Below are 26959 nucleotides of genomic sequence, written 5' to 3'. Positions count from 1 at the left end.
TGTCGGTAGGCCCACCAATTAATATAATATTAATAATAAGTATGCCACCGATAAAGTAAGTCAAAAAGACAATCAAATCACTTGTTTGAGATGATGGCCCTGCTCTGTCCAGGTTATAGGCCTATGTTTTGTTGCATTGTTTGCCTGATTGCCAATCTTTATTAATATCATTATAAAGTATTTATATTCTGGCATTTAGAATTACTAAATAAATTTATAATAATACAAATCTATAAAAAATACTTTTTATTTATTATAAATTATTAAATGAATACATTTTGTTTTTCCTGTCGTCATACATACTTAGAAGTTAGGCTAGGCTTCTGAGAATGAGATCAATTTTTTTTTATAACATTAACATACTATCATTTGATTATGTGTGATAAATGAGATGATAAAAATTTAGCATAATTCGTATTTATCATTTTAAGGAGGCAACCTGTTTGTTTACATTTTAATTCCTAACTAATCCTTCTTACCTCGACTAGCATTCTCTCATATTTATTATTATTAAATAAATATTTAAAAATGTTTGATAATAAAATAAAAGCAATTTAATATCCGACGTGTACTGTATTTTAACTTTTTCTAATGTTTTTTTTTTCTATATTTTTAAGGACCTACCTTCCCCCTAAAAAATATAAATGGGCTATCCTTGCATCTGTCGGTTTGCCCTTGACATCTTGTTACACAAAGTAGTTCAGTTGTTTTAAATATAAAATACAATACAAACTAGATTTGAACTCGTCACTTTGAGCAACAATAAAATTTCATAAAATCACACGTAACGTGAATCTAATGTCATATAACAAAGTTTCCTGCACATCTACAGTTTAATTTAAGGTCAATCTTCTGACAAAGTTATACGATGTTATGTTGACAAGAATTCGAGATACATGTGCAACAAAATTCTGGGAAAGAAATAAGAACTCGACATGCACTCGTCACGACGAGTTAGTTATCCGTTGATTGTGATGAGCTTTAATTTGACAATATTTTGTAATTTTGCAAATCGTATAATTCAACATGTTCGTAGGGCGCGATTTAAAGTGATTAAACTGAAAATGGTATTTTTTTTTTAATTAATTACTAGACAAAGACGGAAAAATATAATTCAAGAGAAAAACACATATTTTTCATACTCCGTGCGCATCATACGCGTAAAAAAGTTCACACGTGTGACATGCGCAAAATGTCATGATTAGAAATAAATTTTGCACATTTTGAAATTTTAAGTGCACGTTCGTGCGTAACTTCTTGTAAAACATGCCATTTTTAATCCACAGAAAGTTTGCCCATGACTTAAAGTGTCAATAAAAAATGTTTGGTTTTTAATCTATGATTAATCATTGAAATTCATGAAATCATGTGTAAGTTATGTTGCGCACTCTTTAAAAAATAAATGCTGCACAATTTCATATAAATGTCCATATGTTGACAAAGTTATGAAATGTTGTGTGAACATGTTTTAGAGATACAGGAGCCACAAAAAAGTGACAGAAAGAAAGAAGAAAAACATAAAAAAAGAAACAGGACGATTACAAGGGGTTATACGCCAAGTGCGGATAACCAATAAAAAAGATAAATGTAAAATGAAGAATTTTAATGTTATTGAAGTAGAATTTTACATTATTAATAATGAAATGAAAATCTACTACTTTTTAATGTTTTTTTTTTACAGTGATTGAGATGCAAGTAAATCAAATCAAAATGAACTGATTTTGATTTCTTTAAGGCTGATTTACATCACAAAGCTTCCACAAGACAACAAGAAAACAAGAAAAGTTGCAGATAAATTTGTGATATAAATATTAATTAACTATATACGGCATATTTATTAAACAAAAATGGAGTGCGAGGAAAGGGACGATCAAGAAGAGGATAATGCCCTTATAAGGGAGTATACAAACTGTATTCTTCAAATTGATAAAGAAGTAGAGGAGGCAGAAGAAAATGTTGAAGTTAGAAAGGATGTTGATACTGATGAAGTTGAAGATGCACAAAATACTTTAAAACTTGTTAATGATGTAAAGGAAACTTTGGTTGTAAATAAACCATCTCTTAAAACTTCTAAAGAAGATAAATTTAATCCTATTTTAACTCCTGTTGAGATCGTACCAAAAGACAGTCAGTCATCTGAATTAACGGATGGTAGTGAAAGAAATAACGTTGAAATGGAAACTGATTTGCAAAATGATTTCCAAAAACAGAGTAAAAGTTCAGTTAGTTTACAAACTCCGACGTCAGAAGTCGTTAATGGTGATATGGAGAAGGAAATTGTGCCATTGAATTGTGAAAAAAATAATGTTAATAATCCGGAATCGGTCAGTCCGAAAAGACCTAGGAAGTCACGAAAAAGTGCCATAATAGCACCAAATATTCCAATGCTTGTAAAAGAGAAAAGTGGAGATTATTTTGTTAAAGAGAATGTTACTAGAGAGCTTCCTAGGGTCGATACAAACTCAGATTTTACTTACGAGTCTTTGAACGGATCGCAGAGCGAGTTGATACAAGAAGTGATTGAGATCGAACCTCCAGTTTCAATACGTGCGTTTAAGGAAAGACCTTCCCATGAAAATTTTATTTTATATGGACTACTTACTCCAGCTCTATGTCTTGTTCCTGGAATTGATGGGGTGAGTTCTTTGCATTTTAATAAATCTTAATTCTTCTTAAATATGAATTTAATCAGTTTTATACGATCATGCAATCCCCATGTTCTACAGTGTCTACTACATGCTGATGCTGTCATTTATGTTTTCCAACACACACTGTCCATCTAACCACCAAACTATGATAAATATTGTCTGTCTTTGTATTATTTTTAAATGTCTTTCTTTGAATGTTTATTGCTGTAAAAAACAGGACCATGTGTAAAACAAGTGCATCATACCTAATAAGCTTTTTATTCTGTATAAATATGTTTTTAAATAAATAAATAAATGATTATATTTAGTTGTAAAAACAATTTTACAGCATGTTTAAAAAGTATTCTCCTAAATCATAGAATTTAAAAAGAAAAAATAACATGTTAATAACAATGCATTAGAATTTTATCAAAACCAAAGTTAAGAAAGGACTTAAAACGTTACTTATCTACAAAAGATAAATATTGATCATTCCAACACTAACGTCACTGGCTACTTGTACTTTGAACATCCATTTTGAACTTTTACTCTTTTGTTTAATATTGCAACTTATTTTAATTTTGTTTACATGGCCTGATCATCAGTTCTAGATTTATTATTTTATTGACATTCCATGAATATTTGATTAATGTTGTGTTAATTCAATAACAGATCTGAATTTTATTGCTAATATTTTTACATAGGTTTACATTTCTAATGTTGATTAAATCTATTGTTAATACATACTGTAATATTTTTACATTTCTGATATTTCTACATATTTTTACATTTCTATTTTTTAAAAACTTATTTTCACATTTTTGAAATTTCTACAAATTTTTAAATTTCTATTTTTCTTTACATATTTTTACATTTCTAATATTTCTACATATTTTTACATTTCTAATATTTCTACATATTTTTACATTTCTAATATTTTTACGTATTTTCACATTCTAATACCGTAAATCTTCTAATTGTAACCCTGGGTTATTATTCTTTTCCGGTCAGATCATAGCAAAATAATAAAACAGTACGAATAAATAAATTTGTTTGAACTCTAACTTTATTTTATAAGCTCAAAAACACTCAATCCTCCCCACTCCCGAGATCAACATGCATCCTTGTTTCAAAATATGGCTGCATCATAAACGACCACTCTTCATAAATGTTATTTTGTCAATAGTTTTTGTAACTCTAATATTAACCCCCATGGGTTACTATTAGAGTAGTGGGTTATTATTATAGATTGACTTATAAGGTGGGTTACTATTAGAAGCGGGTTACTATTATTAGAGTGTGGGTTACTATTAGAAGATTTACGGTATTTATACATATTTTTTTTTTTACAAAATACTTTTTACATTTTCAAATATTTTCACATTTAATACTACAATTTTATATTTTTAAAATTATTTAAAAAACCAGCATGATGCATTGACTAAAAGCTTTACAGAATTACATGGCGAGAATCGTGAATTGAAATTAGCAGCAGCACACATTGAAGATGCCCTCAGTGGAAGGGGAAAATATGGCAAGGCATGGTCGTATTTCAAAGATAAATTTGGACGATGGTACAGTATAAAATACATTTTGGTTTTATTAGTTAATATATTTAAAAATCTTTATAATTAATGGCTGGTTTTCCGCTATCAAATATGAAAATATATAATCATTTTACTATATGGCGTTCAGTTTTGTATTCGTATAGTATTTGGTCCTGCAATTTCTCAAATGACAAATTGTAAATGTAATCAGAGGCTTTGTTTTGAGATCAACCTGTAAATTGTTTTCTCTACACCTTAAGGACTCGACTTTAGTCATCAAGTGTATTAAAGGACAGGGTGTTCTAGTCTGGTAATGGCCCACTTGCCTGGCACAAATACATCTTTGTGACAATGATGATAATAAAAATAATAATTCAATTCATCTTTAATGGTCTAATTCATATAAAAATACACTCAATTCTCCACCACAAGGTACTCAAGGCACTTTTTGGACAGTTTTGGACATAATTACGACGGACGTACAGTAGTACTTGGTTCTCTTTCTCTAATTGATTTGATTATTAATTACAGGTGCTTTACGATGATAGAGAGTAGTTGGTTTAATCGTCTGGTTTTGTTCATGACTGTAGTTCATCTGATATTAACATTTTTAGAACCACCAGGAGATGTGTAAGTAGTTACAATATTAAAGATTGTCCGTATTTATTATTTTTTTTTTAGGTTTAGGCTGTAGACCAAGTTGTGCTTTTATGTATTGTAGGCCTTCGGTAAACATAAGCAGATTCCAGGGGGAAGTGGCCCTTGTTCAACCCATTTACGATATTTTTATGCCCGGGCCTCCTATCCGCTATTTAAAAATCCTAGATCCTTCACTGACAAAGGTAAATGTTTCTGCATGGATAAGTGAAATAAATTATTAGTCAATTGCTTCGCTTCTCATATAATCTCTAATGATTCTAAAGACAGGTAAATATTTAAATTACTAATGAATATTGTAAAATCAATACTCCTAGATTTCATGATGTACAAACACCTGCAAATCTAATAATGTACAATCTTCTACTGTAAAACTGTAATTGTTGGCCCTCTGTGTGTGACCTGTTCAATAAATGCAATCAGAAGTACAAACAATAGATAGATCTTGATGTTTATTAATAAATTATCACTGAAAACACAACTTTGCAATCAGAAACACAAACAATAGGTAAACCCATCTCTGTAGGTATTAATACATTATCATTTATTATATTATTATCTTATCTTTTTTTTTCTATTGTAAATATTGTTTAGCTTTGACAGTTGATTATTAAAATTAAAGAGAAAAAGTAAAGTTTGTTGGATATATTTTATATACTGTCACTTTTACTGTAAACACCATTTCTGCTCAGCTTTTTTAGATCAGCGGCAAACGCTTATAAAACGGTGCATTCTAATATTAACAGTTACACAAATAAATTACATCAAAACTGGAAAAAATATAACTTAATAAACATGGTCAGCAAGTAAATTTATATAAATAACAAGGCCATGTACATGGCTGCAGTCGCATGCTCAAATTTAAATTAGTGTTTACCGACCGTCAGACCGACCATCCAACCAATCGACCGACATACAGTAGTGTAGAGTCGCGTTGCACACGACTAAAAATAGAATTCAAAGTTGAGAATTTTGACTATCGCGTATTGAAACTATTTGAAAAAGTATGGTATACAAATGTAGATAAAACTAAATATATAAACAAATAATTTTAAAATTATTTACTCAATTATAATAAGGGTAACCATTTTATTTATTGCAGCACATATATCATAGCAGTGTTTGTGCTTACCCCCATCTGCCTGTTAGTATATGCACTGGATGTATTCGTTCGAATTAAATTTCTATCATGGAGAATATTTTGGACTTTGGATGAAAATAAATGGACAAGGTAAATACAAACTCACAATTAAATTTTCTTTTCGTTGTTATCTTATACATGAGGAATTTATTCCACTCATAAAAATAAAGAGCCACGTATTTGACATTTAATGATTTTATATCAAATATTAGCTCTAGTCATCAGCTGCGTAAACTAATTTAGAGGAAGACTTAAGAACCATTTCATATTACTCTACTGCAGCTACTGCAGTATACTACATTTGTTTACTCTTTAACATGTTAATGCAATTGATATTTAGCAAGCATTTTTTCGGTAATTATACACACTGTTTACTGCAGTAACTGCCTCACAAACGTCTACTCATAGAGATATTATAGTTCACTATAATATCTCTATGGTCTACTGAAACAAACTAAAATAATCACAATGTAGACTGCAGTAACTCCAGTAAAATAATTTTGACAAGATCCCTTTAAAATGATTAAGTGTTCAGTGTACACTGTTGTCAAAGATATTAATTTCCACCATTTTGTTGCAAACAGTTCAAAGTCAACCTGCTTAAATTTTGCATTTTTAAAACGATTGGTTTCGTATCAATGAGCATTTCTGACCCCAGCAGAGTTTAATGATTAACATGGACAATAGATTTCATTGTTGACAGTTATCTACATTTACATTCTGGTGTCTATTTCAAAACATGTATAGCATGACTTGTAAAACCAATAATAGATTTTTGTCAACATGTTCCTCTTAAATTTTTAATGCATTTTTTAAAACATGATACAATACACATTTATTTTGTTGCAAATTTTTATTTTGATATTAACCCTTCTATAAGCTTGTTATTTAAATTAATTTGTTCGCACAAATCATAAGCGTTGATTTACATGTACATGCATATTCAACCAATCAGAGCTCAGGAATGTTTGATACACATGAATACATTCACCAACATGCTTAATAATCTCTATGTCATTACTTCTCTAGTACTTGTTGCTGAATATTAATTAGCTTTTCATTTATGGTGTTAGCTTTAGCTAACTCTTAAAAGCATCTTTTCTGTTTGAAGTGCTCTGTTCAAGCACCTACTTTAATGAAGCATTAATATATTAATACAGGCACATTCATATGAAATAATACCATGACTTAATTATTATAAGTTTAGTAAGATAAAGAGAAACCATTCACATAGAAATAATATCATGATTAGTGGAAGCTTGATCAAAGGTGAATGTGAACCTACAAGAGTGGCTGATTATGATCAGTAAGCATGATCAATGGTGAATGTGAACCTACAAGAGTGGATGATCATGATCAGTAAGCATGATCAATGGTGAATGTGAACCTACAAGAGTGGATGATCATGATCAGTAAGCATGATCAATGGTGAATGTGAACAAGAGTGGCTGGTCATGATCAGTAAGCATGATCAATGGTAAATGTGAACCTACAATAGTGGCTGGAAATGATCAGTTAGCATGATCAATGGTAAATGTGAACCTACAATAGTAGCTGGTCATGATCAGTAAGCATGATCAACAGTGAATGTGAACGTGAACCTACAAGAGTGACTGGTCATGATCAGTAAGCATGATCAATGGTGAACGTGAACAAGAGTGGCTGGTCATGATCAGTAAGTATGCTCAATGGTGAATGTGAACAAGAGTGGCTGGTCATGATCAGTAAGCATGCTCAATGGTGAATGTGAACAAGAGTGGCTGGTCATACCAGAAGTACAATGCAAATAATTTAATTAATTATAACATTTTAGTTAAACATTGTTTTTATTATCTTTCAGAGTGGAGTTTGTATTCGTTTGTCTTTACACCATAGATTTTATTATGTTAATATTGGATTCAGCATTATCAGTAGTGAGTTTTTAATTAATTTAAATCTGCAACCATTGTCATACTATTAGCCACGAGCTTAAGAAACTCAGAAAATAAATTTGAATTCTAATCTTTCGTTATTTTTATTAGCGTATTGTTCAGCCTTTTAGATGTCTTCGTGCAGCAATAATTCTTTGTAAATCCAGAAATGTTGGTCATATCTACGATGTTGTAACATCAATTGTTTTAAAATTAGGGAAGGTTAGTGCTTTGTATCTCAATTTTTCAACTTTGTTGGGCCTGCCGGAGTAGTATATTTGTTTGTTATTGTGATGATTCCTGGTTTGAAATCTAATTTTCTCCCATTACATAGCTCTCATAACATGGCTTAGTTGTGCTGTTAACTCAAGCCAAAGTCGGGTCTGTTTGGGTTTCACAATGCATTTGAATTGTTTATCAAAATTTAGGAATACTTTTTGGGTTTTTAGCATCTCAAATGCTAGTCATGTCTAGCCCATAAACACAATATAATTAACCAAGGCAATCTAACAACAGGATGCTGAGCTTTGGAGATCAAAGGGTTTATCTGTGGCTTTGACATGATCAGTTCCACGCTCCTTAACAAACACTGCATGCTGCGAAGAATATGTACATAGTACAGTACTGTTGGTATTTGTTACAGCCAGACATAAGATCAAAGGACTGTTAAAAGTTCCTATCTTGGCAAGGCTCTGGCAACTCAGTGTCCTGTTGTTAAATTGCCTTGATGTATCAAAATATGATGTTAGAAAGCTATTATTGTAGTCACTGTAAATTATACGTAAACAATACGGCCATTATTTTATTTATTTCTTTATTCTGACATAAAATCATAGGATAAAAACACAATAAAGTACCGAGACGGCAAACTTATTTCCATACTGGGTTGAAACACCGGTTCTCGTCAGATCACCGAAGTTAAGCAACGTTGGGCCTGGTTGCGTTCTGGATGGGAGACCACCTAGAAATAGCGGCGGGTGCTGTATATAGAGGGTCAAGTTTGGAGCGTCCGTATTCATATACACGCGGCCCTGGATAAGCTAATGTAGTGTATAGTCAAGCTAGAAATACCATGACTTCGCCCTACCTCAGCGAACTAATCATCACAATAGTGGATTCGATAAGAAGAAGACTGTAAATTGATTGTGTCTTATCTTTTGTAGGTGTTTTTCATTATTTTTGCATTCATCAGTCTGTTTTCTGCAGTGGGCGTTCACTTGTTTATGGAGGACTACCAAAGTATACCCATGGACTACAATTGTACAGATAATTATACCACCACCGAGACTAGTGTTTATTTTGGGTAAAATGTTTTGAAAATTACAAATTTTTTATTTATTTTTTATTTCATATTCACATCTTAAAATTACAATTTTGTTTTATTTGTTTTTGACTTGTGTATATTTCAAATAAATTTGAAAGTTGTACTCAACGTTTATAGAAGAACTACTTGAGTTTTTGTTACATCTTTACTCTCTAACATATATGTATTATATGGAGTGAAACGATTAATTGGTGGCAGAAGCTTTATTCCTCTTTTACTGTTTGAAATTAATAAAAATATTATGTTGAATTTTTTCTTTTCATTTCAGTGCTTTCAATAATATTGGCGTCTCATTTTTAAGAATGTTTGTTTTGCTTTCAACTGAGAATTACCCAGTAAGTATAATACTGTAGTGTGTCATCTGTCCTTCCCTTTCTGTAAGTATCCTGCAATACACAAAAATAACAGATTTTATTTCAATCTATTTTTCATCTTTTTCTGTATTTCAGGAAATAATGATTCCAGCGTATATTCCCAATCCATTTAGTTTCTTCTACTTTGGCATATATTTGTTTGTTGGTGTTTTCTTCCTCACCGCAATCTTGCTAGCTATTATTGTGGATAGTTATTGGTAAGCTAAAAACATTCTACATTTTCTTTCAAATTGGTTATATACTACGTGCTAGTACTGTACTCACTCTCCTTCTGGCCTTAACCCCTCTCCCACTCCAGGGTGGTTTTAAAATGTAGTTTAAGATCTTCGCAATACAATTCTGGTCATTTTGATTTTTACCCAAAAAGCCAGTATGTTATTATTATGACCGATGTCTGTCGCGATCGACAAGGTCTTACATTCATCTGATGAATGAAACTAAACCAGGACTGTTTAAAGCACCTTGGTTGGTCCTATCATTGATCAAGGGCTTCTCTCATCCAGTGCCCACCTTAACCAGGCTTAAGCCAATACGTCTGAGATTGATACTAGATGCTGGGGCTGCCATAAGAGTCAGCACTGATGATTTCAAATGCCTGTACAAATCCAATGATATAGTAGCAAACGTAGTTCACTAACAATATTTGACATGAAATCTGTGTCTGTAGGGAATTTGCCAAAAAAGATGTTAAAAAGGAAAGATCTCGGGAAAGAGCAGAGTTGGCCAAGGCATGGAATCTCCTTGATCCTCTGGGAAGTGGTCGTCTGGACGTCGATGACAGCAGGTTTCTGAAACTTTTCAATATGCTCCGGCCAAAGGTACGGTCTGCTTGAATTCCCTCCTGTGGTTGGTCAATCACAGTTGCATGCATCAATGTCATATCTGCTGGAATTAGTACCTATTAATACCTAGTGCTTTCAGAATCTTGACATCATTTGAACAGGATGTTAGTGGAAACTACTGTTGTTATAATATGTAAATTTGGATTTGTTTATAAGAAAATAATAATATCTGCTGAATTCTTGTGAGTGATTGAAGTCAGGAATGATAGAATAAACTATCTCTCTCAAATGAAATTTGCCAATCAGAAACTGTTTAGTATTTTGTGCTAAATAATATTTTGTTATAATTTATATTTTTTCAGAACACAGAACAAATGAATCTTCAGTTAATAAATTATTTAGATAGTAATGGCGACCAAGAGATTGATTCTTTTGAGTGGACAATAAGACTTTCTGAAGCTCTTAGCTTTGAGTTTGAAGAGACAAAGAACGATGACATTGTGAGTATTGATTAATGAGCTTCTATAGATTGGCTAGAGGGCAAACTCCAATGTTATTGCATTGATATTGCACAGTATACTCTCAATATGGCTCTGACACTTTACAATGATTTGTAACATTCATAAGGGCGTTTGGACGCTCGATTATTGATTGTGAGGTCGTGGTTCGAATCCAACTCTCGCCGCATTGCTTGTATCCGTAGGCAAGGCACTTTACTCTCCCCACCCAGGTGTATTAAATGGGTACCCGGTTAGATCAAGACACAACTTTGCGCTGATTACTAGCTGCATTATGGGAGTATGTTTCCATACATGTTTGATAAAAAAAACTGGGGTAATAATGCTTGTAAAGCGCCTTTGAGCATGATTACTCATGAAAAAAGCGCTATATAAATGTGGTATTATTATTATTATTATTATATATTATTGTTATTAATTGTTTTTGCTCGCTAATGAAATGGTGTTACAAACATTTTGGTATATAAATTTTTATGTATAGGAAAAGTTTCCAAAATGGTTCCAGGCAATATGTCGAACAGCACGAACAATTGATCGATCTGTTGCATTCTCCAAGACTATTCTTGTGCTGATATTTCTTCACAGGTAAACCTACGTTTTTGAAGACTGTCATAAAACATTTATTTTAATACTAAAGAATCAATTGAGTCCCTGATCACAATCTTGTGAAAATTGTTATGTAATTAACTAAGATTTATTAAGCAAGAAGAGTGGTTTTTTTTACATTTGCTTTGTACAAGTTCATCAATATCTTCATGTTTTTTTTTTTCAAAACTCAAAAATGTGCATGAATGAGTGCATTGTGTAGGATTGTAGATAGTGATAATATAAATCATTTTGTTTGACAAATCCAGTAAAGAATTTACTCACAAAAATTTGCATTTTGTTTTACTTGCTTCTGCATTTTAGTTTTCTTAGGCACTGAGACACTAATGGCACTAATATCAAATTGGGAAACAAAACTATCTGTTGTTTTTACAGTCTACTTTTTTGTATTCGCTGGAAAGGACAAAGTATTGAGGAGATATTTGCAATACAAGTTACTAAATCAGTCATTGTTAGCATATTCTTTGTAAGTATGCATCCAAAACCACTGCTACAAAATGGTTTGTAATATACTGTCAACATTAAGCATACTGTATACTCAATTATACTCTATTATACATGTAAACTATAGTTATACCATCCATACCAAACTCAACTGCCTAAGTTTTATAAGTTCAATGTTGTAAAACCATCTTTAACCTTAAACTAAAACCAAGTCTCTTAACGTTTTATACTGGTACTGTTATTGACCTTGAGTGGTCAAGCAGGATTTGAACACAAGATCTTGGGATTAGTAATGTTTACAACCAACCTACAATGCCACTAAACTGTCCATACCATGTTTCAATTTGTTGTAAAAAAAAAGTTATTTAAGTTGGATGTCTATGTTGTATAACCACATGTAAGCTTGAACCAACCCTGTCCTTTCTACACTAATATAGACATGATGATGTCATATCACTACCATAATTGGCCATATCACTACCATGTTTGGCCATATCACTACCATATTTAAGCACATCACACTTTTTTTTGTCTAACTAGTTTGATAGTGTAGACAGAGCTTAAGTCTCTCGAGTTGTATGTACTGGTACTGTTTTTGGTCATGAGAACACTCCTAGTTCTATGACCAAGCTAAGATTTGACCCCAAGACCCTAGCATTGGTAATGCTACCTACTGTACTGTGCCACTACTATTTCAACATATCCAAATTTAAATTGATTTTTTTCAAGATTGAATTGGCGCTAAGGATTATTGGAGAAAACACAAATTTACTTGATCCTGTAGAACTGCTCGATGTAATGCTTCTGATTACTGCTATCGTTTCCAACTTTCTTTGGTACATTGATGATATGGACGACGCGTTTACGTCACTTCACACTACGTGCACAGTTGTCTCGGGCCTTGCGGTGTTCTTTAGACTTGGATTCAACCTGTACCAGGTAGGTTATACTGTTATACACATTTTGTACTTGTCCGAAATACACAAGACACATTTGTACTTGCCCACAATGTACAAAATAACATGTTTATTGTGCAAAGGATCCTATAGAAAACATTTATTATTATAGGTGTATAAAATATAAATTTTAATGATTTGTGTATAAAATTTATGTTTTTTAGACGAAGAAGCTGATTATACTGTTATACACATTATTTTGTACTTGTCCGAAATATACAAGACACATTTGTACTTGCCCACAATGTACAAAATAACATGTTATTCAATTCAATTCACTTTTATTTCAGAACAAAGTCCATATCATAACAAATAAAATCTATACCATGTTATGTTTTTGTTTTCTAGAACACTCTGTCAGAGTTAGAGATTACATTTTTATATTATATATTATGTTTATTGTGCAAAGGATCCTATAGAAAACATTTATTAGTATAGGCATATAAAATATCAATTTCAATGATTTGTGTATAAAATTTATGTTTTTTAGACGAAGAAGCTGATTATACTGTTTAAAAACCGAATATTTCCAGTCATGTTTGACCTTATTGTTCTCGTCTTCATCATAATGTGAGTTTTTCTTTTGAGAATTCTATGAAAAATGTACAGTGTGTATTCTTAATCCTAATGCAATGTGTTATTTTGAATTTGCTGAGTGTCATGAAATTTGTTTCAATTTCTTAAAATCCACAGTTATTTCTACGCCATAATTGGATTTGAAGCATTCAGTAATAAAGAGCGTGACCCTACATACTCATCCAGTCACTATGACTACTGCTGTGGACTTGGCTTTGATACGTTTTCGTAAGTTGCCTGAAGAATGTCCCTAACGTCTCTCAAAATTGTCTCTTTTAACTAACCAATAAGCTGCTATCTTTATCAAGGAGTTCTATGTGGAAACTCATGTGAAGCAGACATAGGAGAGTTTATAGACTATTCCCTAAGTAATAACACCAATATCAATATTTTTTATAATGGCAGCGCTTCTTTCCGTTCTATTATTTTACATCACTTAGTTAACCTGTAACATTTTCCTATGTTCGATGTCATCTTGTTTTTCTGTCTGTTATAAAGAATTATATTTTTAATGTTAAGTAGTTTTTAGTCGCGTGCAACAAGACTCTACAGCTCACTATGTCGGTTGGTCGGTCAGTAAACACTAACTTGAGCACGCGACTGCAGCCTTGTTTTAACCAGCCTGATTAGTGGCGATCATTCGCTGTTGGTTTGGAATGACTCATAAATAAAATAAATTTGAGATTTCTTCCCTCAACTCTTTTTATGTTTGTGAGAAGGTTACTTCCCAGAAGGTCCTATTCTGTAGTGAACACGGTTCAAAGTTTCAGGTACTGTAAGATTTTTTTTTAAACTAAATGTTATTGTCCTTCTCAGGTGTGCTCTTCTTGTAATCTTCCAAATAGTGACAACTAGCAACTGGCATGAGATTATGAACTCTGTAAGTACTAAATAATACATTAAAAAATCATTCAAAATTGCACGATCGTTAACACTTAGGATGACGATGATAGCTGAATGATAACAGTTTCATTCAAAATTATATCATTGTTAACACTTAAGCTTTGTCTACACTATAAAACTTACAAAAAAGTGTGATGTGCCCAAATATGGTAGTGATATGCCCAAATATGGTAATGATATGCCCAAATATGGTAATGATATAACATCATCATGTCCATATATGGGCACATCACATTCTTTTGTAACATAAAGTTTGATAGTGTAGACAGAGCCTAAAGATATGACAACGATAACTGATTGATTTCAAATACAGTATATACGTTTGGATTATACATTTGAAAATAAAATGTACATGTTTTTTTATTTTTAGGTCATGAAGTCAGTATCTGATGCTACGTGTCTCTACTTTGTGTCATGCTATGTTGTCATCAACTTAGTTGTGATGAAGTAATTATTCCACCGCATTCTATAATTAAGTTCTGTCCACACTACCAAACTAGTTGGATAAAACCCATATTGTATTTTAAACTATGTATTTTATCTGTATTTTAAATGAAGTGTTTTATTTGTATTTTACAAAAATTTAACCTTTTTTTTAATATTTTTGTGTGAATGTTTAACTTTGAACAAACAAAAATTATTTCAAACCATGTACATATTTTACTGTGTTTGACCATGAATAAATAAATGAATGAATAAAAATAGTGTGATGTGCCCAAATATGGTATTGATATGACATCATTGTGTCCATATATGAGCACATCACATTTTGTTGTCACCTAAAGTTTGATAGTGTAGTGAATTTATTAGGTAGAGGCGCTCTTTTGGCCATCAGAACTCCTATCCTATCCAGGATTCGAACTCGGAATCATCTGATTTATAAACCAATCATGTTAAACACCAACCTACACTGTTACTATATTAGGCTGAACAATTCTAGTAAAAACTGTATTTATTCAAATTCTTAAACATCCTAAATTTTGCTTTGCTACCACAATTTTGAATTTTTAAATCTATTTTTTACTAGCTTGTTTGTTGCCATAGCAATTGAAGCATTCAATAAGTTAGGAACAGAGAAGGAATTGGAAGCAGCAGAGAAGGAAAGTGAAAATGAGACGCAGGAGGAGGAGGAAGACGAAGAAGAAAAGGTTAACATAAGTATTTTTATTATTAGTAATTAGATTTATTAAATAGTTTCATGACAATCAGAAATATACTGTGAACGTTTGATGAAGATTGAAAGTTACAGATTTGAAGATATGACAAATGAAAATGTACAGAAAAAAAGAAGCAAAGGAAATCAATATTCTTGTCATTTAATCGACATTGAAAATTAGACCTCAATTGAGTGTATACCTCTAGGTTTGCCTTTCTTGTGCACTTGGATAATGTTAATGAAAGTTGAAAACATGGTGACGTTATAATTGATATTAATACTGTTTATTTCAGGGTAAACTGAATTCTGCGAAGACGTTCCTCAACAACATATTTGAAAGCTCCCGAGTATGTATCATATTCTTTTATTATTAAAAATTTAAATTTTATGCGAGGTGAACAAATTTCTTTTAGTATACATACAGTTTTACTTGAAAAATAATATTTTTTCTAGCTGGCAAATGTATTTCCTTAAGCCCTGTATACCCAATAAACTTTATGTGACAACAAAATGTGATGTGCCCATATATGGACATATTGATGTCATATCACTCTACCATATTATTTGGGCACATCACACTTTTTTTGTCAAACTAATTTTATAGTGTAGATAGAGCTTTACAGTACAGTAAAACCCCTCAATTATGTACGGCACGAGCCTACTGCTGTTCGTAATTCAAAATATTTGTAAAATTGAGGTTACATACAGATTTAAGCTATCACATAGGCATTGTAGACGGGTCAAAGTTTTAGGCCTAAAAAGAGCCACATGCCTGATACAATGATATGATGATGATTTCTTTCTCATTGTGTCTTCTTGTGTGCTCTCAATTAGTTTGAGTAAAGTTTGTTTTAAGGGTTCGTATTTATAAATAAAAAATAAGGTGTATCAGAACAAAAATATTGTGCGTTTATCAGGTGGAAGAAGAAAAGGAGCGTAGTGTTAGACCAACAAATAGTCCTCGTATGAGGAGGCCGAGTAGAGTTGTAAGTAAACAATGTCAAAGGTCATCGAACATCGCATATATAAGTAGAGATAGATTCAGTGCACTCATAGTCACAAGTCATGGATATGACAAGTTTGAATTTCATTTAATTATGCAGTAAGGCATGCTTTTGAACATTATATCATTGCAATATATGTAGCGCACACCAGCCAAATCTCACATATTATGCATGCTCTACACATTTGGTGAAATGCAATCACATATGTAGTTACTGTACAACATTAAAAGTAATGGGTCATTACTACAGTATAATGTAGCCATGCTTGCTACACTATCGATTTTACCATACACAAAATCATGGGTACCAACTAGAACCAACATCTTGGACAAACTAATGCAGAGCACCATCCCTTTTTACCATCACACACAACTGCTAATCGTTGCAACTGCAGTGATAATGTCAAGCATAATTCCCACCCCCCTTCCCCCACCCCAAATAAACTTCAATTACAGTTCTAACTGAAACTTTATTCAACAATCACAACTACAAGTAAAGTAGTAAGTAAGAAGTATCAAATTCATTGCATAATTCTAAAAAAACAATTTGAGTAAGCAACCAATGCATGTAATAAAATATTTAATGGTTCATTTTCAGTATCATTCATGTTTGTCAAATTATTTTTCACAAATTATAATTATTTATAACCAGTAGTTTATTTTTGTTTTGCAATATTAAAGTGTGTTAATGTTTGCATATTTAAATGTTTAAAATATTATAAACATTATTATTTTAAATCATCCACTAGAATTTGTGTCATTAGAGTTTCCATAATTATAAACATTTGATAATTTTGATATTTTTACAGTTTAATTTTCTACATCCTTTAATATTTTTTATATAGAGCATTGTTCATCAAAATCCTGGCATGTCTCCATTTGTGATGTCGCCAGTGTTAAGTCCACAATTAGGCCCTACTACAGTAGTTGAAGAAGATGCAAGCCAGAGTGTAAGTCATATCTGTTGTAATATATAAATCCAAAGGCAAATTACTGAAAATGCTGTGGGTATCAGTGGCTGGATCTCAATGGAGATACAAAATAAAATAAGCAAAAAGCTAAATCAAAACGACAATGTAAAACAGCCAGAAAAATTAGCAGCATTTTCGGGCAACACTAGACCTTCAGTGCAAGTGTTGTAATAAGTTGCAATGATTTTAATAATACATTTTAATAAGGAAGTATAATATAATGTGAACTCTATTGCAATTCAGTATATAAAACAAAATTGAAATTTCATGTTGTTTATATTCCCATCAGTGAATTCAATAGTAATTTCTTTTATTTGTATTTCAGCCAAGCAAGTCTTGATGATTTAAATATAAAATTTTTCAATAAAGTACACCTTCAAAAAGTACAAATGAGATAAATACAGGAATTTTTTTTTTATCTAATACTGTTTATTATTGGAGAATTTTATTTTATTTTTGATTTGATTTTAATTTGTATACTTTATCGTAGGATGAAGATACTTCAGACTTAAAGAACATGACACCAGAAGAAAAGAGAGAACACAGGATAAAAAAAAAAAGAGCAAAAAAGAAGAAGAAAAAGTTGGATAAAACTAATCCAAAAACAAAGATCATGGTGGTAACTGCTTATCGTGGAACTAAAGACCAAGAACTCGATCTTATTGTTGGAGATGAAGTTGAAGTAATACAGAAGGTAAGGCTCGAGATTTTTGAATTGCACACACCTTTAAGTGTTCTTACCTTAAGTGAATCGGGAGGCAAGTACTCCTCTCTTGGAATTAAGTTGGCTCTTGTTTTGGTGTTGTGCCTGGATTTTGATAGTGTTTGGGAGTGGCCTCTGAGGAAGTGACCTCCATTTATTATCTTGAAAGTTTCAATCATATCACCGCGGTCTCTTCTCTGTTGCATGGTATGGAGTCCTAATCTATGTAGCCTTTCGTCAGCAGTTCTGCTACTAACTTGGTGGCTCTATTTTGCACTTTTTCAATCCCACATAATTCACATACTTGAAGGAGAGTCCTGTTTGATCCAGCACCCCATTAAGTTCCTCTGTGATTTTTAGAGCAAGTATGGAAGAACAGTAGTAATGGCCATTTGTCACAGATCACCTAAATACATTTGTTTAACTTCTTCCTTAAGCTCTGTCTAAACTATCAAACTAAACTTTGACAAAAAAAGTATGATGTGCCCAAATATGGTATTGATGTGACCAAATATGTCAGTGATATATATCATGTCCATATTCTGTATGGGCGCATCACATTTTTTGTCAAATAAAGTTTGATAGTGAAAACAGAGCTTAACTCATCCAAACTGTGGCCTTTTTTTGCATATTTTTCAAGATAATTGCTGTTTGTGTATTAAAATGTTTATTTTGTTCATGAACTAAAATGGTATAAAAATATTTACAACTACAGCAAGATGATTGGTGGGAAGGCAAGATCAGAGGTCGTAAAGGATGGTTTCCAGCCTCCCATGTTCGAGAGGTAAAACGAAAACCAGTAGAGCAACCTGAACTGCAAGAGAGGCGAGGTTCCAGCCCACCAGTTGCTGCCTGGACAGATAATCACAGAAACAGCAATCCAAACTCCAGTCTTGTAAGCATTGCATTTGTCAGTTACAAAAACAGAGTGTACAATAACAATATATACAACATTTCATTTTAAGTAACATTTATTTCTTCTTTCTTTCAAAAAAAACTTTAAAAAATAAATAACTAGAATACTTTTGCTTAAAAAAAAATCAAAATGCACACCAGCTCCGAAAAGCTCAAGATAGTATCGCTTTAAGCCTTTAAACTTATTGAATGTTAAAGGTCTGTATACAAATAATGAATGTTTATGAGTTGGATAGTGAACGTTTCTTCGCGGCTATAATTGTACAAAATGCTTACCAGAGCATTTACTCTGCAACATATTAAATAATGCACCATATAATCTAACATTTATACAATAAAAGTAAAAATGAAGAAAAGAAAAAACAACAAAGACAAAACAAAACACACACACAAAACAAACAAACAGGAAGCATAAAGAAAATAAACGACACAAATGGTATAATAAAACAATTTGTATAATTAAATCAATTCCTCCTTTTGAATGAATTATTAAGATAAAGTTTTTTTTTCTTTATTAAGCCTCTTACAAATCAAGCCAATAATGGCGTCAATCGCTCACCAAATCCACCGGCCCATCGAAACGGGGCACCACCACAACGTAAAGTAGGGCCACGTGAAGTTGTGACAGCAATGAATGCTGTTCCTAAGTTGAAAGTGAAGAACAAAGGTGATTGGAGACGAGACATTCTTGGTGACATTACGGTTATGAATCCAGAAGAGGTAAACAATTTGTTTTATCTGTTAAAGTCTCTAAAAAGAATGAAAATAAGAACACAATTCATGCACAATCAGACATATATTTTTACATCTAAAGTTTCGAAATACTGGACATTTCTGATAATTCTAAGGCAGACCTCACAGGTCCCCCAATAGAATATCTAAATCGTAATTTCTCTTGGATATACAAAAACATATCAATATAATGTGCATGTTCTATTTAGGCTCCATTACTGCGCCTCTTTTGGTTAACTAAATACGAAATCAGTTGATGCCTCGATCAATTTTAGCTTCAATTTCATTTCTTTCTTAGATGAAGGCATTGAATAAGATTCTTCGATCAGGTTCACTTGGTGGGGTAAGTAACTGTTACATAATCACACCGGTTTTCACTTTCATTTTATTGGATAATAATGTTGCCAATGTTTCTTAGCTGTTGCAGTAGTAACAGTGAGTGTTATTTAATATTTCAAATCAAAGTTAACGTCAACCTATGATGCCTGGTTGTGTCAGTGCAACCTTCCCCCATGCCAACCAAAAGTACAATTTTTGAGGCTATAACTGACTATTTGTCTTCATGCATCCAGTATGGTAATCACACCTAATGAATCTTGGTTTCATTTTGTTTTTACTCTTTTCAGTCTTTACCCATCAAGAAACAATCACTGATGTAAGTTTCTGAATATTTATTTCTTGTGTATTAAAGTGTATTAAATTGAAACAACAAATGTATAATTTTGCCTTCAACAATAAAGTTTGCTCCTAAATGGAAGAAAAAGATAATATTCAAGCATACCACACTGTAGCCAATAAAATATTCCCACATAGTAATGAATCATAACAACACAAAAAGAAACAAACTTATACCCTTTTCACATCTGCATAAATTGCTACAACTTGTTACAACTTGTAACCAGATTTGATCTCCCAATTTATTACACGTTTTCCTACACGCATACGCGCCCCTGAGAAATCTCGGAGGGAAAGCGTAGTTGCACGCTATTTGATTACTATGATTGGTCAGTTTAATACCAGGGCAATACACGAGGGCGTAGTAAGAACTCGGAACATCTCTGAATATAAATAGGCTTCTCATCAGTGTGTTTTTCTGTGAAGTCTCGAGAGATTTTCCACAAAATTGTATTCACACTATGCAAACCTGGTTACAAGTTGTTACATTTTGCAGATGTGAAAAGGGTATTAGTATTATTAATTAAACGATTCTTCCTGGAGTTGATTTCTTTTCAATTAATTAATTTTATCAGATCTGATATAGTAGAGGAAGAAGAGGAACCAGCTGCACCTGTGAAACCTGATGAACCAACTTCGCCTTTTACACTTCCAATAGTAAGTGCATTTTGTTCATTCGCGTGTTCAATTTAAGATCCTGCTGTTGGTGTTCCAATGCCTAAATAGTTGCGCTCCCAAATAGCTCTCAGAATTTTTGACAATCAAGGAGAGAAAGCAAGAACTAAGATCTAGTCATCAGGTGCTACTGGACATTCCGAAGAGCAAACATAGTGGGGGAGATTCGGACCTATTGCTGGACCTAGGCTCTGGAACCACCTACATTTGAACAAACATCATTATTGAGCACCTTTAAGTCACTACTCAAAACTCACATTTTCTGATATTTTTGGCAGCGCCATGAGCAATGACTGTTGGAATGGCGCTATATAAATCGAACGGTTTATTGATTGATTGATTAATTGCATTATTTATGTATGCCATTTGTTTACAACTTAAATGTCAAATCTACCAACTGATTTGTATACTTAAACCACATTGATTGACAGCCATATAAATCAGTCTTTTTTCAGCATTTTTATCGTACAAACATTTTTTTATAACAATGTTTATCAGACCTGTGGCCTTGAATATTTGTACTTCATCATCAAAAGAAGAAATTAAACAAAAGGTGTGCTAATTCTGCAGCAAATAGAATGCTCATTAATTTTATTTTAATTTGTCATTTATTAATAGTTTAACTTTGAGAGGGCGCCAACCTTAGATTTTGTAGAAGAGACAGTAGATTCAGAATCTGCTGATAAAACAGGTAACTATGACATTTTCCAAGTATGGTATCGTTTTTAAATTTCTAGCCATTCAGTAGGATAAGCTTGGTAATATCATGGAGAAATAAGTTATTTCTCCATAGTAATATGAATACAAATTTATTTTGATTAAAAAAAAGGTTTAATAGAACAATAATGCTTGTTCATTGGACTCAAAACAAATGTTCATTGTGTTATATCGATACATAATACGACTTTTTTCTAAATTCTGGATACACCGCTAAAACACTTATGTGTTTACTATACAATATGTCAAAATAAATTTATTCCTAACAAAAATGTTCCCTCTAACATTTTGAATAACATAGACGACGACGATGATGATATGAAAGACGCAGATTCGCTCATAAATCATATTGGTAAGTTTGTTAGCGATTACTGCTGCTACAAATAAATGGATGTGGGAATGCTAAACGTACGCTAATGTATATTTGTGCATCATGGGATTCAGTGAGGGATCATGGGAATTGTGTAATAGCACCATTTATAGGCTTTCTTTATTGTGCATGTTTTGGTGTCAAATTGAAAAGTATGATTTTTTTTTTTTATTTCAGCACGTAAATATGTTTAGTTTTGAAAATTGAAATTGTTTAGTGTTGTTTTTTTTTTTAATTTCTGTTGACAATACATTAGGTCTATTTATTGAAACAAATATCGATAGATGTCAAAGTTCAATGGGAAAATGCATATGTATGACTATTCCATGATTATTTGTTTGAAAACTCTCCCAGACTTTGTTTCTAATATACAAATAATGAATGTTTATGAGTGTGATGGTACAAATAATTTAAAGAGTTGAAAGATGGAAGGTTATATTTTTATGAGACCTATTTCAGAATGAATACAGGACTCGCCTTTAACTCTACTGTTATTATTGATTACCTCCAGCTTCCGAAGCCGAAATACATAACTTATTTGTTGGTTATCATTTATTTGTATTGGGTAACCTCTTCAGTCAAAGGCTGGTCTCCCAGTGGGACTAGCAATGATCAGTGGCTGTGATGTACTACTGTAACCTCTATAGTCTTGAAAAATGTACTAGCTTCTTTAAAGTGCACATGAGCTAGATGTGTACACTTGAACTACGGTTTATTCTCTTATCCGAGAAGACTCGTTCTACCACCAGAACCATGGTGCGAGTGAGCCTCAAAGCCTTGCCGATGTTATGGCTATGTGATTACCGTTCCACTGTCTCTGCCACTCACTCAATCGAATTTTAATTATATTAAAAGAATTAATTAGGTGGTGAATCCAAGTTCTGTCGTCTTGTTAGGAATGAAAAATGAAACTAGTAATTTTTGTTTAGATACCCTGACTGTAGAAACACCAGAAATACCATCAGAATTGAAAAAGAAGAAACAGAAGGAGAAAACAAAACCAGGAGAGATGCCGGCCTGGATGAAAAACTTTGTCGCCAGTAAGCAAATCAATATTGCTGCCGATCAGTTTGACGAAACAGATCTTGACAAGGAGTCGAATAAATCGGACAAAGATCCAGGGTATGTATTGGAATAATATTAATGGGGTGAGGTTTGCGGGAAGGGGGCATGGTAGAAGTGAGTAAAATCTCACAAATTTCTACAAATTAAACAAGTTTAACAAACCAATTTTTATCTTAAAGCGTAGGTTCATGTAAAAAAAAGGTTACAAATTTAGCTGTTGAGTCGAAAAGTCAATCTATTGAGAGTTTGCATAGTTCCGTGGCGCGTCACCAAAAGGTCGCTAAAGTACAACATTATGTTTAATGTGATACAGGTTCTACTTTTGCAATAATTGTCAGTTCACTACACCATTACTGTATGTTTAATGTGATATAGGTTCTTCCTGTTATATCGCTTCACCAATATGTTTAATGTGATACTAAAATATGTTATTTTATTATAGACCATTACTGCTTAGCCCCTTGATGCATCATATTCCCCTGTTTTCTTGTCTCAATATGCCATTTAATGTCAATACAACACATACACGGCTCCCTGGGGAAGTTTTCCATCGTAATATTGCAGCATTTATTTGTCAAATAATAAAAAATACATTTTGGAACAATATTGCTGAAACTCAACTTATCAAATCTAGGTCAAGGAGTTTAAAAGCATTATGCTAAAATGGTGTACATTATATTATGCTAAATTATGGGTGAAATAAGTTGTTTATTTGTATACCTTTAATATCCAAAGACAAATTACAAAAATGGCAATGCTGTAATAAGCAGAAAGCTAAATCAAAATGATAAAAGAAAAATGCCTTATACAAAACATTTAAACGATATAATAACATTTTATTTTTAGTAAAAATTGAAATCACCAGAAAATTCAGCAAAAATATTTTGATTTTACATTTTTGTTTAAAATAGAATCTTTGCTTCAATAATGAAATTGTCATAGTTTGCTTGTAATTATGGTATTACCATGGCCAGGCATTTTAAATGGTGTTCTACCCCATATGTGTAAACTGTCAAACAATATGCCACATTAATATTTTGAAGTTTGGTGTCTGATTAAACATGTCTGTAGAGTTTCTAAAAGTAACTTTGAGCTACTCAAGTGTCGCGGAATAACAAACTGAGGTTTATCAAAATAGTTTAATCTACTTTAGTTTAGTATTCGTATTTGATTGATGAGTAACAGATGTTTGATCTTCAGGGCTTGTTTATGAACTTTGATTTGAAATTTCATCTCTTGCACATCCTCATCTCAAAAACATTCATCTCAAAGAAGCCCACTGGGCCTCTTTTTGAGGTTTTACATTATACTGTCATAATCGCTTAACATGATGTCATTTTCTCCTGCTGTTGTCAGGGTTTACTACTATAGTCCTGTATCTGTGTTCAGCACTTAAGTGAAATATTATTTCCTTCAAATATTTCTAAACATTTATTGATTTCCCTTAAAGATGTATTGTCCCCCAAAAACATGAAAAATTAAGAATAATTAAATCAGACTTTGAATAGGTTATTTTGTAGTTTTAATAAAGTTAATCACCTCCGTAGAAAAAAACCCGAAAAAAATCATGTTTTCACTTATAAAATAACATAATAAATCGTTAAATTCATCAAAAATCCATTGGCTGGCAGCCAATTTGTTTTTTTTCAGGTAAATACATTTTTTTTAGATCCAATTTTATCCAAAAGTGAATAACTATAACTACTAAGTTAAAAAATATTTTTTAGAGGGGACATCTTTAAGTCATACTGTAATTTCAGTCAAATCATAGTACTAATAGTACAGTGTATACTTTGTATGTTTGTAAAATGATTGTCTCGAACCTTTCTATAAGCAGTGAGTCTTATACCAGGGTCAGAGTTACAATTATGAAAGTATTTAATATTATTATTGCCTACTTATCTTTACCACTTTGTAATTAATTAATATCCTAATTTGTAGAATTTTACTTAATATTATTGGTAATCAGTAAACAATCATTCAGTGATTGTGATTGTTTGTTGTTGCTTCTTGTTTATTTATTGTACATTTATTTGCGATATTTAACTTATATAACAATGTTATATAAAAATAATAGATCTAAAAGTATGTGACATTATCTTCCCCAGGTCTCTGCTTTCGTTACCAGGAATGGTTGAAATGGACGATAGCACCGTTCAAGATTAGCCGGATTAGGAAGCCGGACGTATCAAAATGTCACACCACTGGTTAGTGCAATCCACTAAACCGCTGGTCAATTTAAGTGGCCATTAACAAATCTAAATGACCAATTCAAAATGACACATGTCATCAAACTGGGTTATAATATTATTACGTCATTACCATAAAATGGTACTTTGTTGTGATGGATGTGATGAACAAAAGACCCAAAGCCAGTCTGAGGACCCTACATTTTATGTGTATGAAACTAATTACCCAGGGTACATCACTGACCACTATGTGGGTGTGTCCCTGACCACTATATGTGGGTACATCACTGACCACCATATATGGGTACATCACTGACCACCATATGTGGGTGTGTCTCTGACCACCATATGTGGGTACATCACTGACCACCATATGTGGGTACATCACTGACCACCATGTGGGTACCTCACTGACCACCATCTGTGTGTACATCACTGACCACCATGTGTGGGTACATCACTGACCACTATGTGGGTGTGTCTCTGACCACCATATGTGGGTACATCACTGACCACACTATGTGGGTACATCACTGACCACCATATGTGGGTACATCACTGACCACCATGTGGGTACATCACTGACCACCATGTGGGTACATCACTGACCACCATGTGTGTACATCACTGACCACCATGTGGGTACATCACTGACCACTCTGTGTGGGTGTGTCCCTGACCACCATATGTAGGTACATCACTGACCACCATGTGTGAGTGGTGTCACTGCACCACATATGTAATATAGACACAAGTTTATTCTCTCAAATCTTATGGTGCCTGTGTAGTTTTAATGTAAACTTATCTAAATGCTACTAACATAAGTGCTTTCCAATTAAGTATTCCATATATAGACCATTACCTTTCATTAGTTGTAAGTTCCATGTTTATTACAGAAATATATACCACCACCACCTTGATTTTAAAATAAGCACACTTGCAACAATTATGTCCTCCAACCAATGTATAAATTATGTAATATATGATATGATATATGATTTAATAAATGTAATTGTATGATTTGTATAAAGCACATTTTTTTATCATTATGATTTACCAGTTACTGTGTTGATGTCTGTTGATTTTAATTCGGTCGGTGCAGGAGGAATTCTGGGTTTAACTAACCCAATTTTTCTAAGTTAAAACTATTAGCATGATTAAAAATGACAAAACTGGGTGAAATATACCCATTTCCACCCAGTTTACCCTAGTTTTATAATTACCCGTTTCCTTTAAAATTAAAAAAAAATCATCTCCTTCCAACAATATTATTTGAAACTAAATTTCCGTTTATAGTGAAGGACAAAATTACGTTGAACTTACCCAACGTTTCATGCGTTATCATCGCACTTTTTCAAGGTGGTGATGTCAGCTTGGTTTGCCGACACTGATCATGGCATAGTCACGTGATGTTTCCATTAAT

General features: G+C 32.4%; 1 protein-coding gene across 3 annotated transcripts; it reads left to right on the top strand.

The window, feature by feature from the left end:
* The first annotated feature begins 1718 nt into the window (after positions 1-1718).
* Positions 1719-26595, top strand: LOC144851402 (uncharacterized). Of its 3 annotated transcripts, XM_078708830.1 has the most exons (32): positions 1719-2636; positions 4056-4201; positions 4706-4804; positions 5934-6062; positions 7813-7885; positions 7994-8104; positions 9046-9185; positions 9475-9541; positions 9656-9777; positions 10248-10398; positions 10725-10862; positions 11362-11465; positions 11862-11952; positions 12660-12869; positions 13377-13456; positions 13580-13690; positions 14279-14342; positions 14736-14812; positions 15393-15513; positions 15815-15868; positions 16439-16507; positions 17370-17474; positions 17986-18189; positions 18914-19093; positions 19633-19833; positions 20144-20188; positions 20472-20500; positions 21096-21177; positions 21814-21886; positions 22214-22264; positions 23212-23404; positions 25456-26595. In XM_078708830.1, the coding sequence occupies exons 1-32, from the start codon at positions 1848-1850 to the stop codon at positions 25511-25513; spliced, it is 4167 nt and encodes a 1388-aa protein (XP_078564956.1). In that variant the 5' UTR covers positions 1719-1847; the 3' UTR covers positions 25514-26595. The 3 variants fall into 3 exon arrangements, with proteins under 3 accessions (XP_078564956.1, XP_078564958.1, XP_078564957.1); XM_078708832.1 differs by lacking the exon at positions 16439-16507 and having other exon boundaries at positions 1721-2636; XM_078708831.1 differs by lacking the exon at positions 22214-22264 and having other exon boundaries at positions 1723-2636.
* The last annotated feature ends 364 nt before the right edge of the window (positions 26596-26959 follow it).

Source organism: Antedon bifida, chromosome 9, assembly GCF_963402885.1.
Source record: "Antedon bifida chromosome 9, ecAntBifi1.1, whole genome shotgun sequence".
NCBI classification, from domain to species: domain Eukaryota; kingdom Metazoa; phylum Echinodermata; class Crinoidea; order Comatulida; family Antedonidae; genus Antedon; species Antedon bifida.
The sequence above is the reverse complement of the archived record's forward strand: the minus strand, read 5'-3'. Positions and strand labels throughout refer to the sequence as shown.

Bases quoted from the DNA above. Each gene is read 5' to 3' on its own strand.
- LOC144851402 (XM_078708830.1), top strand. From the start codon at position 1,848: ATGGAGTGCGAGGAAAGGGACGATCAAGAAGAGGATAATGCCCTTATA. The intron at 6,063-7,812 runs GTAAATACAAAC...ATTATCTTTCAG, and splicing joins GATGAAAATAAATGGACAAG to AGTGGAGTTTGTATTCGTTT. The intron at 14,813-15,392 runs GTAATTATTCCA...ATTTTTTACTAG, and splicing joins ATCAACTTAGTTGTGATGAA to CTTGTTTGTTGCCATAGCAA.